General features: G+C 41.4%; 1 protein-coding gene across 1 annotated transcript in view; it reads left to right on the top strand.

Moving 5' to 3' along the window:
- Positions 1-14,732, top strand: part of LOC149468456 (neuronal acetylcholine receptor subunit alpha-7-like) — a 220,726-nt gene that overhangs the window by 190,136 nt on the left and 15,858 nt on the right. The window contains exon 9 of the mRNA XM_089669961.1: positions 14,195-14,304. Coding sequence (XP_089526087.1) covers positions 14,195-14,304 — 110 coding nt within the window. The remainder of the gene's footprint in view (positions 1-14,194; positions 14,305-14,732) is intronic.

The raw sequence follows: 14,732 nt of genomic DNA, 5'->3' as shown, positions 1-14,732 counted from the left end.
CAGCGGAGAGCAGGAGGCAGCACAGCTCAGGATGGAGGGTGGGAGGAGGAGCTGGCCAAATTAACCTTTCAAGTTAAACCGCTGGTGATTGGTTGATAGGGTGGTCCTATCAATCAATCAACAGCTTGTTAATATGAAAAGTCGCTCTGACAGCTCCTACTAGGCCACTGCTTTGGGAGGGAAGGGGGTAGGAGGCAGAGAACACTGCTGAGGGGTGGGGGAGGCTAGAGGTCACTGCTATAGGGGAAAGGGGAGAGCAGAGGACACTACTGTGGGGGGAGGTGATGTGAAGGACGGTAGAGGATACTGCTGTGGTGGAGGGGGCAGAGGACACTACTGTGGGGGGAAGTAATGTGCAGGGGGCAGAGGACACTGTTATGGGGAGGGCCACCCCCACAACAGTGTCTTCTATTCAGTCCCTTCACATCACCCCCAACAGTTGTGTCCTCATCCCCCCCCCCCTTTCCTCCATAGTAGTGTCCTCTGCCCCCTCCCCTTCCCTCCCAAGGACAGGTATTTTAAAAATCTGCTGTATTGAAAAAAAATCTGCTTAAGCAGCCACCTTAGGGTGCCAGTGCAGGAAGGGGGGGGGGGGGGGGTAAAATCGAAATCCCCAGCCACTTTCTGGGAATTCAGATTTTTAAAATATCTTTCTTCTGACTATCCCCTTTATTTCCACCTGCAGCAGCTGAAAGCCAGCAATTCTTCCTCTCCCTCCTGCCAGCGTAGAGATGCTGCAGGAGGAAAGTCCAGGGGATCGGTTCTGGTAAATGCCTCCCACGCTGCCCCTACTGTCCTTGTTCCTCTTTTGTTCTGCTGCCTGACCCACTGTGTGCTCCCTTTTCAACAAATTGTAAAACATAAAAACTTCTGATGCCATCTACTGCCCTACTGGCACCAACCTCTGCCCTACTGACACAGTTCACTGCCCTACTGACTGAAACCGTCCACTGCCCTACTTACACCGTCCACTGCTCTAGTGACTGACACTAACCTCTGCCCTACTGACTGACATCGTCCATTGCTCTACTGACTGACAATATCCACTGCCCTACTGACTGACACCGTCCATTGCCCTACTGACTCACATCGTCCATTTTTAAGGTAAGCTAAGTTTGTATTTTTACAGTGACATTTGTTTTGTTATATTTTTCTGTTTTCCTTACTATTTAGTTAGGTCTTGCTAGTTTATTGAAAGAAAGGGTGTGCTGTTGCGCTTAGGAAAAAAATTGTATGTATAAAAAATACACTATATACATATATATATATATATATATATATATATATAAAATACCAATACAGCAGCAGTCCTAATTGTGTACTCTCATACACAAAATCTTAAATAATTCTAATAGATCATACAATCAACTAAATACCACTTGTCACTTCAGTATGGAGGTTCCCCATTAAGGATACAGCACCATTGCACTAAAACTCACATGTTGGGACTGAATACCAATATTTATTTTAATTTTGTTCATTGTTATCACTTTAATTTGTACACTGGTATTTAGTAGATTGTATGACCTAAGCGCGTTCTATTTGAAATATTTAGGTCTTGCTAGTTAATTTCTTTTTTCTTTTAAATGGTGCTGAACCACGATGATCTTTGATTTCGTTCATGCTGTTCAGGTAGATGTCCATCTTTCAAAGTTTGCCTATCCCTGCTCTATGTTAATACATATAGTGATCTGGCCTAAGAGTCTCTCCCATTTGTTTTAACTATTCTGCAACTACCAGTGGTTCTGCTGATTTCCAATGTAGTAGACTCAAATTATGAGCTTGGAACAGGTCTCTGGCTAAAGCTTACCTACATAACTCCTGGAACGGGAGATCACTGAGAATAACCAATAGCTATCATTTAGTGTCTTCCCTGAGTGTGGTTTGAAATATTTTGTTTAAAGTATCTATAACTCCTGTCCAGTAGATGCAATTTAGGGTATCTCCACTGCAAGTGAATCTCCTTGGTCTCTGCTACATCTGCTACACTTGGGGTCAGCCAACAACTGAAATAGCTTCAAAGGTGTATAGTGCACTCCTAAGAGAACATACAGTATAATTGTGTTCATTTTTGTGACACATTAAGTGAGGAAATTTGAAGGTCCTTTTAATACAACTTTTAGGGTGACATGGAAAATACACCAGTCCTTATAATTACACGCATGAGAGATGCCATTAAGCTGTATATAGTGTTATGGAACAGGATTATTTTCATTGACAGTGTTAGTGACACTTTTCTGGCATCACATAGTTTAGATATGTAATTTATTTTTTTACATGATGCTTAGCTTAAACAAAAGCAGCACCCTGATTCATTTAAACCTTTTTTAGCTAGCTCAGACTGTTACACATAATCTTGTATAAAGGAATATGCCCGAATTGACCAATGGAAGGGACAGCAATAACAGATCTAAAAACAGTAGTAAAGTTTACGCTTAAAAAATAAAGATATAATACAGTTTGGCCAGTGTCACAACAGTTCAATAGTATAGTTGTGAGCTTCTTTTTTACAGTACTTTACCACATTGTCTCAAATGTAATAAAATGTCAAAAGTGCTCAAAATCCCTTTAAAACTACAGCACTACGTTCCCTAAATCCTCATGTACCCCTACTTATTGTCAAAATATTCAAAACATAGATTCAGGTATGGTATGTATTGGCTAGTGACAGGACAGTAAGCAGGCATTTAGGCTGCAAACAGAAAGTGACAAGGTTTTATCCTGAACACAAATATTAGAGTTTATTTATTCAGTGGCTGGACAGTATGTAAGCAGCTAAGTTAGGCTGCACTAAAAAAGGGATTGATGAGGAAGGTTTTTTTTTTTTGCTTTTTTTTTGATAGTAGAGTTCTAATGTTGCCCACCCTTCCCAGATGTCTTTTCCCTATCTTAATTTATTTTGATCTATTTTTATTCATTTATTTTGGGGCAGCTGTGTACACTTGCCACTGACACAGGCAAAGTTGCCCTTTATTTACAGCCTGTTATTGCATACTTGGGCATTAAAGTGTCATTTAACAAATGAAAAATAAATCATGGATTCTCATCATGCACGATAAACGACACTCCCCGAGAGAAAAAAACTGCCAAAGGCAGGCCATTAATGCTATGGGCTTTTGTCTGAAGCGGATCAGGACTCCTATTAGACTGTTGTTCAAGTTGGGTCCAGTAAGGAGCATGTTGTTAAGAGAAACACCTTCATGTTGAGTGCTGGAATCAAAGGCAACTCTGATTTGGTCTGGTTTGCGTGGGTGATACACGCCAAAGGATGGACGGTACCAGCATTCTTCTCCCTCCTTTAGTGGTGGTGCAGTCTCTGCATGATCTCTGTCAAATATATTTTGCATAAAGTCCACAAAGTGTCTTTGCATCTCTGGTTTCCTGCTTAAATTGCTATTTAACCACTAGCCTACAGGGCACTTATACCCCCTTCCTGCCCAGGCCAATTTCCAGCTTTCAGCGCTGTTGCATTTTGAATGGCAATTGCGCAGTCATGCAACACTATACCCATATAACATTTTTATCATTTTTTTGTGACAGATAGAGCTTTATTTTGGTGGTATTTAATCACCTCTGGGTTTTTTCTTTTTTCTTAAACAAACCAAAAACCACTGAAAATTTTGAAAAATAAAGTTTTTTCTTAGTTTTTGTTATAAAATTTTGTAAATAAGTGATTTTTCTCCTTCACTGATGTGCGCTAATGAGGCTGCAGTGATGGGCACTGATAGGCTGCACTGATGGACACTGATAGGTGGCACTGATGAGGAGGCACTGGTAGGTGGCACTGATGGGCATTGATTGGCATCACTAATGGGCACTGGAAGGCAACACTCATATATGGTACTGATAGGTGACACTGATAGGTGGCACTGATAGGCGGCATTGACTAGCACTGATAAGCTGCACTGACTGGCACTGTTAGGCGGCACTGATAGGCAGCACTGACGGGCACTGATAGGCGGCACTGATGCGCACTGATAGGCAGCACTGACTGGCACTGATAGGCGGCACTGATTGGCAGCACTGATAGGTGGCACTTACTGGCATTGATAGGTGGCACTGACTGGCACTGATGGGTGACACTGAAAGGCAGCTCAGATGGGCACTGATATGTGGCATTGATGTGCACTGGTAGGCACTGAAATGTGGCATTGATGTGGCACTGATGGGCACTGGCAGGAGGCATGGATGAGCACTGACAGCTGGCACTGATGGACACTGACAGGTGGCACTGCTGGGGCTACACTGATCATCAGGGCACTCATTAGCGTACTGCTTGGACTTTGAAGAAGGGGACATACCCCGAAAGCTTGTCCTCAAAATTGTATGTTAGTGCAAATTAAAAAAAAGTATCATGGACAGTACTCAATTGTTTCTGTCTTGGGAGACAAAAAGGTAGGGGTGCTACCCAGTTATTGGAGTTGTCTTGAAATAAGTCATTGTCCATTACTCTGATAAAGTATTTGCCTCCCATTGAAGAAGCCAGTATATCATCTTCACTGGTTGTATTAAACACTGTAGAGCCAAGGTCGTTGTCATGGGGAAAGAAAGGGTTTGTGTTACCTGAGACACTATGTCGCCATCTGCAGCTGGCTGTCTTTTCTTTCACCTAGTAGTGATGCGGGCATGGCTCAAAGTAAGTGTTTTGGCCATTTGGCAGAATATTTGCCTTTAATGCACTTGGTGATTGACAGCTTCCTGTACTGTCATTGGCAATAACAGGAATAGCGGTGACATAATTGTACAAATATGACCACGTGGCCACATGTACACAATTATGTTACCCTCCTCATCCCTGCCCCTTTGTTTACATGACCAGGAACATACACTGAACAAATTAGTGAAAGAAAAGTCTGTACAATATACAAAAATGCATGTTTATCTATCATAGACTTTATTGGATGATACTCAATTTCCATTTTCCTTTGTTTTAAACAAATGGATGCTTGTGATATGCCTTTCATGAAAGCCTTCAGTGTGTTCTAATGGTAGGGTACCCTATTATTGGTGAACAGTACCGCTGGTTCTGGGACAAATTCTCTGCCTTTTTCCTTCCCATATGGATTTTTGTCCTATTCTTGCTGTTGATAAATAATGTCAGTGAAACAGTTAATCCAAAGATTATTTTTCTCAGTCGTATAAGGATTATAAATATCAAGAACAGCTTGTGTCAGACACTTTCTTTCACAGAAACAGTGAGAAGTAATAGCCAACCAGCTTGGTGTCTAAAACCAAAGGCAACATATGTATACGGATTTTTGTAGCGATAGGAAACAATCTGAAATAACATTCCTTTGAAAGTGATGACCCTAATTCAACCCAGCCAAGCAAAATAATTTAGCCTGCCCTGTTCAGATGCCCCTGGAAGCATATTGTCACCTATCATTTCTGGTAATGGTCAGGGATAAGAAAGCATCCATTGATGGAGACTATTGTTATTTTTCTGCTTTGCCGTTTTGCCTTTCAGTTCTGTTTGCGTTAAAGAATCTAGTTTAGACTCAAAAAAACCTTGAAATCTGACTTCACTTTTTTCTTATATATTTTACATTATTTTAAACCTAACTTAATAGCAGTAGTTGACTTCCAAAGAAGATTCAGAGTTGGGTGCCATATAACTGTCAGTATTTGTTTTTTCTGTACCAGTTTTATTTGCTTCCAATGGGAAATTTGGGGGAAGAAAAGTGACTTTAGATAAAAGCAAGGGCAACTCTCTCATCCTGCTATCAACCAATGGAGACGAGGACTTTGGTGTGCGTATTAACACATTAACTAATGTGAGATGTTTATGCAAGACTGGACTTGCAGGTGCGCCCTTCCACTGCTCTTGGCTTACAGATGTTATACTGTGTATATCTAGCCAACACATCATGGAACATTTAACTGCCAGTTCTTATTACTTCTAATATGGGGAGATCATGAGAACATTACAGTTCTACATTGCCGATTGCTGCTTTTTTAATAAATGTTTTCAGTCTATTTTTGTTCCTGCCATCTTTCCAATATGCCTATCAGAGGGTTCATTGCTCCCTTTGGTCTAGTTCTGTGTTCTGTAATACTGGATATATTATTTTATTATTCCCAGAGAATGTGATGGCTATGTATACTGCACAATATGGTGTTACTTTGGGGGGTAAGGGATAGATTTTCTTTTATCAGGTCTGTTTTATATGTGGTCAGTGTAAATAATATATTTTGTATTCCCACATCATTTTCAGATATACTGCTTATCTGTTCCTTCTGCCATATTAGTGGACTGAATTGTATAAGTTGACATCTGGTTCAGTAAATTGAGTTTAATTTTACGTAAGGAATTTTTAAAAATTTGTTTTAATTGTCTCTACAAGAATAGGGAATAGTTTCCACAAAGGAGAAAAGGATTCCGTATAAAAGCTAGAGCTAAACTCAGGTGCCTTAAAATAATATTTTTTCTTAGTGTCAGTAAATTACAAATGTAATTTTTTGTTAGAGGTTCCCAAATACATTTGTCTGATTATTTGTGTGCTTCTGTTCTTGTAAAACACATGCAGTAAATAGTAAATAGCTGGCTATTTTAGCTTTTCCTCATTCCTGCTCAGCAGTCTGATCTTCCTTGCACAGTGTTGCCACCTATTTGCACATGCTCTGGCTTTCTCGTGCGTCCTTACACATAGCTTCCTCTGTACTTCTCATCTCACACAGCCCCGCGTGACTGGCAGGAATACCTGGCAGGGTGGCTTTAGCTGGGTGATTGACAGCGGCCCTTCCAGGGAGCCTCACTGTTAGAAAAGAAACAGCTCAATTTTACTGGCATGAATCCATCTTGTTAATGTATTGCGCCAAATTCATGAAGCATTTACTACACTTTTGGTTTTGCACCAAATTCAGATAGTTCTAAAATGCTCCCCTTTACATTGTGTCACATTGAATTTACCACTTTTTCATTGTGTTGCATTGGATGTGACATAATGTAAAAGTGGAGCTAATTAAGAAAAAATAACACACTATACATACCTGCTGTGTGTAGTGGTTTTGCACTGAGCAGCCCGGATCCTCCTCTTCTCAGGTCCCTCTTAGGCTCTCCTGGCCCCTCCCTTCTGTCAAGTGCCCTCACAGCAAGCAGCTTGCTATGGGGGCACCTGCTGCACTGTATGTCCATTTGCACACGGACCCGTGGCTTGGCCCCGCCCCCTCACTTTTCTCATTGGCTCATTGGCTGTGACTGACAACACTGGGAGCCAATGGCTCCCGCTTCTGTCTCAGCCAATGAGAAGAGGGAGTCCCGGGATAACCAAGACTCCAGTGCACATCGCTTAGGTGAGGGGGCTTAGGTGAGTATTGGGGGGGGCTGGGGGGTGATGCTGCAGACAGAAGTTTTTTTACCTTCATGCATACTATGCATGAAGGTAAAAACCATGAGCCCTTAGAACCACTTTAAGACCCACTCACTTTTGGTGTACAGATAAAAAAACAGGCACAGCGTAAGCCAAATTCAAGTACTAGTTCTAGACGGGTACAAGAATTTGGTGCATTCTTCACCACTTTTAGAATGCATGAGAGACACTTTTACCAAATCTGCCTGCACCGGTGTTTATGATTTCCAGGGAGTGTGTTTCGTGGGACCACATTTATCACAGGATAATTATTACAAATATATTTATATAATACTCTTTTTTTTGTTCATAACTGAAGTCATATGACCAAATGTGCTTCAATCTGCTCATTAAGGCTTGGGACAGAAGATGAGTTTACACAGCAGCAACATCAGCAAGATACAATAGATAATGCTCTGTGGCCCCAGATCAGGTTGTGCAGTGTGGAAGGAAAGGAGACAGACCACATGTCCTGAATAAAAAAAAGATTTAAAGTGATAATAAACTCTTACATAAACCAGCTGAAGTGACTGGCCTCAGGTGATACACAGTGATGAATTAAATTGTCCTACATAGGCTGTATCTGTTTACCTACAGTCTCCTTTTCCCTACACATTTTCTAAAGTAAACCGTTAAGATTGGATTTCATAGCTTCCAGGAGGCAGGGGACAGGGTCATACACTGCACAGCACAGAGCAGAGTGTAATCTGGCACCTGAGTGAAGGGAATAGACACACCACCATCTACGCAATCTCATTATTATTATTATACAGTATTTATATAGCGCCAGAAGGTCTCATAAGGAAACATGCACATCTGAGGCTGTCAGTCATCTGTTGTGTGCTAGAAAGGGCATCTCTAAGGATTGCCTGGTGTCTGGAAAAACTGTCAGAAGTGACCTATGCAGATAGCAGAGGAAGGAGAGAGAAGACAGGTTTTATACTAAGTGCTATAGACTGAGGCAAGTACACACCATATGAGATTATACTTTTTTTATTTTTAATTTCAGAGGTTTAAAAACCACTTTTTGAAAAATGTGTTTTAAGACGATTCTGTGATATATGGATGAATTGTTTAGTTTTATTACTCACAACCATCATAGCCAGCAGGGCGTGCATGGGTTTACATACACTTTAACAGTCATAAAACATTTATAGAAGTTATTGCACATTTATAAGATACAGTGCTCAAAACAAATTAAAGGAACACTTTGAAAATACATCAGATCTGAATGGGGAAAAATCTCATGCTGGATATCTATACTGATATGGACTGGGTAATGTGTTAGGAACTTAAGGATACCCGATCGTTTGATGGAAATTAAAATTATCAACCTACACCCCAAAATTATCAAAGACATCCCAAAAATCAAAGTGAAAAATGATGCAGGCTAGTCCATTTTGCTGAAATTTCATTGCAGCAACTCACAATGGTACTCGGTAGTTTGTAAGGTCCCCACATGTATGCATGCCTGACAACGTTGGGGCATACTCCTAATGAGACGTCCAGGGCATTAATGAGCTCTTGGACAATCTGAGCTGTAACCTGGCGGCGTTGGATGGACCGAAACATGACAACCCAGAGGTATTCTATTGGATTTAGGTCAGGTGAGCATGGGGGCCACTCAATCGTATTAATTCCTTCCTCCTCCAGGAACTGCCTGCATACTCTCGCCACTTGAGGCTGGGCTTTGTCTTGCATGAGGAGTAACCCAGGACACCCACTGCACCAGCGTAGGGTCTGTCAATGAGTCCACATATATCATCTTGATACCTAATGGCAGTCAGGGGGCTATTGTCTAGCCTGTAGAGGTTGGTGCGTCCCTCCATGGATATGCCTCCCCAGACCATCACTGACCCACCACCAAAACATTCTCCATGGCTTTGCCAGACCCTTTCACGTCTGTCACATGTGCTCAGGGTGAGCCTGCTCTCATCTGTGAAAAGTACAGGGCGCCAGTGGCAGACCTGCCAATTCTGGTGTTCAATGGCAAATACCAATTTAGCACTATGGTGTCAGGCAGTGAGCACAAGGCCCACTAGAGGATATTGGGCCCTCAGGCCACCCCCATGAAGTCTGTTTCTGATTGTTTGGAGGTAATTTTTTAGGGCTCTGGCAGTGCTCATCCTGTTCCTCTTTGCACAAAAAAGCAGATACCAGTCCTGCTGATGGGACCATTTACGGCCCTGTCCAGCTCTCCTAGAGTAAATGCCTGTCTCCGGGAATCTTCTCTATGCTCTTGAGACTGTGCTGGGAGACACAGAAAACCTTCTGGCAATGGCACGTATTGATGTGCCATCCTGGAGGAGTTGGACTGCCTGTGCAACCTTTGTAGGGTCCAGGTATCGCCTCATGCTACCAGTAGTGACACTGACCCTAGCCAAATGCAAAACTAGTGAAAAACAGTCAGAAAAGATGAATAGGGAAACAAATGTCAGTGACCTTCACCTGTGAAACCATTACTGTTTTGGGGGTCATCTCATTGTTGCCCAGCTAGTGCAACTGTTGTTAATTTCATTAACACCAAAGCAGCTGAAACTGATTAACAACCCCCTCTACTACTTAACTGACCAGATTAATATCCCCGGAGTTTAATTGACTCAACGCTATACTCTGATTAAAAAGTGTTCCTTTAATTTTTTTGAGCAGTGTATATTACAATGTTTTGTATAGAATGTACATCTATTATGTAGTGAATTACAGCCAGGCGTTATAATTTTATTACTATTAAAATTTCTTCATTATATCAAGGCTGCATACAATGCCCCATTAAACAAGAATGGCAGTTGCATTATATTGTTTATATTGCTACGTTAACATGGCAAACATTTATGAGTGTTAATAGGCTATGGAAAGCTTGAGCTTGCAAGTAGTGCCCTTACTGCTCAGGAAGGTAGCCCATTTTTACAAATTACAGTGTGAGTTTGTCCTGTAATCATCAGAAACCTCTATAGTTTCCCATGCTGCTTTCACTCCAGGATTCAAAGCATCACATTCCTTAAACAAAAGAAATAATTCAGCATGCTCTTTTGTCTTGTCACTTGTTTCTCAGTGAACAGGCCTGAAGGAATTTGTTTCCTGTCAGAAATAATCCCACGTATTCTCTATGTAAAGATGTCTCTTCTCTTTAGTAGTCGTTGCTGACAGAGAAGGACACAAAATAGAAATTCAGGTATGCTGTGCTGTTATGATGTTGGCAGAATGGAGTGTATGATAGAGGGATGAAGTGTTGTTCATTTGAGTAGACTCAGTTATAGAATGTCACAATAAAGTATAAGCGGTGCTAAATTCTGCCGGAGCAGGAGTTTTCTAAAGTGAAAGGAGGAGAGGTGCCAGGAGGTGGCAGCTACTGAATCAAAATTTAAGCAACATTACAACTAAAATCCAATTATGTAACATCTGAAGTTGGTGTTTCCAAGTCTGCTGAAATCCAGGCCTGCTTTATTATTATAAAAGCCAGCCCCTGGTGCTGTCTATGAACAGGCAGAATTGATTCACAATTCTTGGATGTCACATTTTCAGCAGGCCAGGCCAGTACCTCCACAGCATATTCCAACAAGCTCCAGTCAGTGGTCCATTCTTGATACCCAGTTGCTTTTTATCATTTCAGTATCAGCCATGAAACCAATATAATCAACAATCATAAGGTTCAGGCACTACCTATAATTGGTGCCAGTAGCCATGTCTGACTGTCACGATCGCGGCATCAGACCCCAGACCTTCTCACCCAAACTCATGACCGGAGGACTAGCCGATCTAAAACCGCGATGTAACGTGCGTAACAATGCCACACCCAGCTGCACCCTGCACAACGATTTTCCAGCTAACAGACCACAATCGATGTACCGGCAGCCTGGGCAATTGTTACTGGATCAGGTTAATTACGCAATTAACCCTTCACACTGCCACCAACTCCTTTTTGTACAGAGAAAGATGAAACTCGGCAATATCAGCTATAACACTATACCGATTGAAATAATGGACTGCATATCACGGTCATAACACAGGCCTGTTATACAGAGGGTTAAACAAACAGTAGCGTTCTCTTTAGAGGCAGGGATTTGTAAATTGCAATACAGAGCTATAGAAACAGTTCAGCACTTTCAGAAAGAAAGATTTATTACTAAAAGGTCAAACGGGTGCAATAAAAATATTTACAGAAAAAATATGTAACTAAGATATATATATATATATATATATATATATAAATATACAGAGCATAACAGCACAGCAAAGAGATATCAGAGAGAGGTGAAAGGGTTAAGGTACTTGCGAAAGTCCTGGGTTAGCAGATCCAAGTTTCAGAGCAAAAGGGCACGTATCTCCCCAGGTGGTATTGATGTTAAAAATGGGAGACGTCTTCAACTTCCTTATCTTAGGCCTGACAACCGGTTTTGTAGTCCCCAGCAGGGGGTGGCTCTGCAGTCAAGGACCAATCTCCGCTAGGGCGTGGAGAGATGGGTGGATGCCTCAACTAGAGCAAAAATCTCCCATAACTCATATTTGGCCCATAACTTTTCATCTGCAAAAGTGACATTCGGCCCGCGGGTAGATTATTATGCAGACAAGTCTGAGGATTGATTAGATATGAATTATGAAAGTGTACACTAAACGGTTCACAAGATCTATTTTTCTGCTGTCCTGTGTGTCCGACAAGGCGAGTGACCCATCATACTGTTCGCCTGCTCATCGTCCATCTGACGATATGTTCGGTTTTTATGTAAGTCTCTCATATTCCAAGATATGAGACTTAGGGGAAAAATGGTTTTAACCAAGGTTATCTGATTCTGTCACCTATGCTGAGTTAGGTTTTATGAGGTTGGAATCTCTCTCAACTCTGGAGAAAGCTTGCCTTATCTCTTCCGAGGTGTGAAATGGTACAGCTTTCCCAGACAGCTAGGCACCTAGCTCAGAGATGCCTTGGCCTGCCAGTGACCCACAACCAGCACACACACACACACGCTGGCCAAATGTCTCCTCTCAGAGAGAGAGGGGGAGGGAAGAATAAGGGAGAAATGGATACTTTTAACAAAATGGAGTCTGCTTCCTGCACTGTGTGTTGCGCACGTTTTCGACACTGACCATTATGGCTTTAAAAGCGCTGTTCAAGAACTTCTTCAAAGTAGCACATTGTATGTTTCCTGTGGGATGGAGGTAGTCTTGTATTTGCTTTCCAATAAGGTTGAAACTCAAAAGTTGTCCCTCTCCTTAATCACCCTAATGCATGGGGCCTTTCTTAGGTATGAGAGCATCATCACTGTGAACAACATTGTTCTCTTACAGCTCTCCCCACCCACATATAATGCTCTAGGTTTGGGACAGGTATTCAGGACAGAAACAGCTGCACATGAGGTTTAAGACATGGGCTAGGCAAGCCACATATGTGAAGTTCCTCAGGTACACAGCAGACAGCAAGTTTGCACCATTACCGCACATGACCTTGCTGGTTTTTGACTGGTACGGAATAAGCCTTATTTTAGCCTGGGCCTGGAGAAATGCAGGTAACTCTTGCCCGGTGTGCCACCTTACCCAGACATACAAGTTGCAGCATTGCATGGCAGTGTTTTGCCTAAAACAGTGTGGACATTGCATAAGCTCTGGGGCACTTGAGGGGACCTGATGTCAAAGAGGACTCAGAGGATGAGGTCAAAACATGAGTGTGTAGATCTCACATAGCTCTTGTAAAAAAATAAGGCAATACAAAAAAATTGAGTGGCTTCCCAGAGCTGCATCTATCCCTATTACAGGCCCAATAAGATTAACCTAGCGCACAATGGAAGATATATAGCATTGCTGCCCAAGCTTACAGGACCAGGTGTCTGTGGTCACATGCACCCTATTGCCGACAACATAGTCCCACATCAGAGACATATTTCATCTACATGAAGGTAGAGATCTCTGCAAAGCTTTCACTGAGACACTGGGTGAGCTTCTGCAACTGGCAATGGGGAAGAGAAACCAAACAATTCCACCTTGGCTTGTTGAGATGCTAGTCTCACAAATCATTTTGTTGCTAAATCATAGATTAAGATTAAGCTCCATTTGATATGAAAAGCTTTAGGCAGGACAACTTTTGGGGTGTTTTAGTGGTACGCAGCCATGTCAATCTGTTGTGGCTGTCAGACAGAAATGAGTAATTTTGCTGGTGAGAATCATGCCAAAAAGTGGAATCTTGCAGATGGCTTTGTCCACCTCCAGTATTTGTTGGACTTATTCAACAAGACAAGGAAAAGAGCAAAGATGAAGAACAGCAATTTAAATCATCCAATTGGACCTCTAAGCAATGAACTCTGTTTATTTAGGAAATTACTTGTATGGCTGCTATAGGTTATGGCATAAATAGATTTGCACATCCCAAATATGCACACCCGTTTCAAATTGCACATTTCATGACTCTCAATTGAGATTAAATAAATGTGCCTTTCCAAAGAGATTCAATGCTTTTATGCTCAGGAGAATTTAGAAAACTGTGTGTGAAATGTCGAAGATGCCATTCAGTGATTCTTGATCTAATCACATATTTCTACAATGCTTCTTTACATTGCCTTGAGTTAAGCTGTAGATTAGTAGGAGCACTTGTCACACAGCAGAAAGGATGACTTCATAAACAGCATTTCAAGTTTTTTAGAGGTGTTTGGCAGAATTGTTTCACTATGGTTGCTCCAGCAGTATAGCTTCTTATTTATGATGATGGCAATGCTCTTCTTTAGGAGCAGGGAGCACTAGGAGCACTCAGCTGCCTGCCATTTTAGTACTCATTTTACTACTCTTTAACTTTTATTTGTTTTAATTTCTGTACAGCAATTGTCAGCTGTAAAATTTACAGTTTTGTTCTTATTTTGCAGCACAATATTTTGCAAGCATCATGGTCATCGTTGGTCTTTCCGTAGTTGTAACAGTGCTAGTGCTACAATTTCACCATCATGATCCACAGGCAGGAAAAATGCCAAGATGGGTAAGTGTCTTAGTTTAACCCCATTAAGGTCAGAGCTACAATGCCAATTGCAATTTCTTTCTATTGGGAGATTTAACCACTTGCTCATAATCATCGCATTAGCAACACATCAGTTATAGTGTTCTGCAAATAGGGTGACTGCCATTAATTGTTTGTCTCAGTAGTGAGAGAAATAATATCACCCAAGTAGCCTTAGTTGAATGTACTGAAATAAAATTACATGTTTAGTTTAAGCAGGTAACAGATGTACTTTAATCTTCATAATTAGAGGTAATTGAAATCTAAATGCCAAGACCAAATTCAGCTGTGTCAGTGTGCTTCAGTTAAAGGATAGGCTCACCCTTTGGACAAAAATAATAAATGCAAATTTTTTGCAGGTAAAAAAAATGTGTATTTATTATTTTTGTCCAAAGGAGCCTGTAAAGCAT

This window comes from Staurois parvus, unplaced genomic scaffold (assembly GCF_062004578.1).
Source record: "Staurois parvus isolate SC_StPar_1 unplaced genomic scaffold, SC_StPar_1.0 ptg000086l, whole genome shotgun sequence".
Taxonomy (NCBI): Eukaryota; Metazoa; Chordata; class Amphibia; order Anura; family Ranidae; genus Staurois; species Staurois parvus.
The sequence above is the reverse complement of the archived record's forward strand: the minus strand, read 5'-3'. Positions and strand labels throughout refer to the sequence as shown.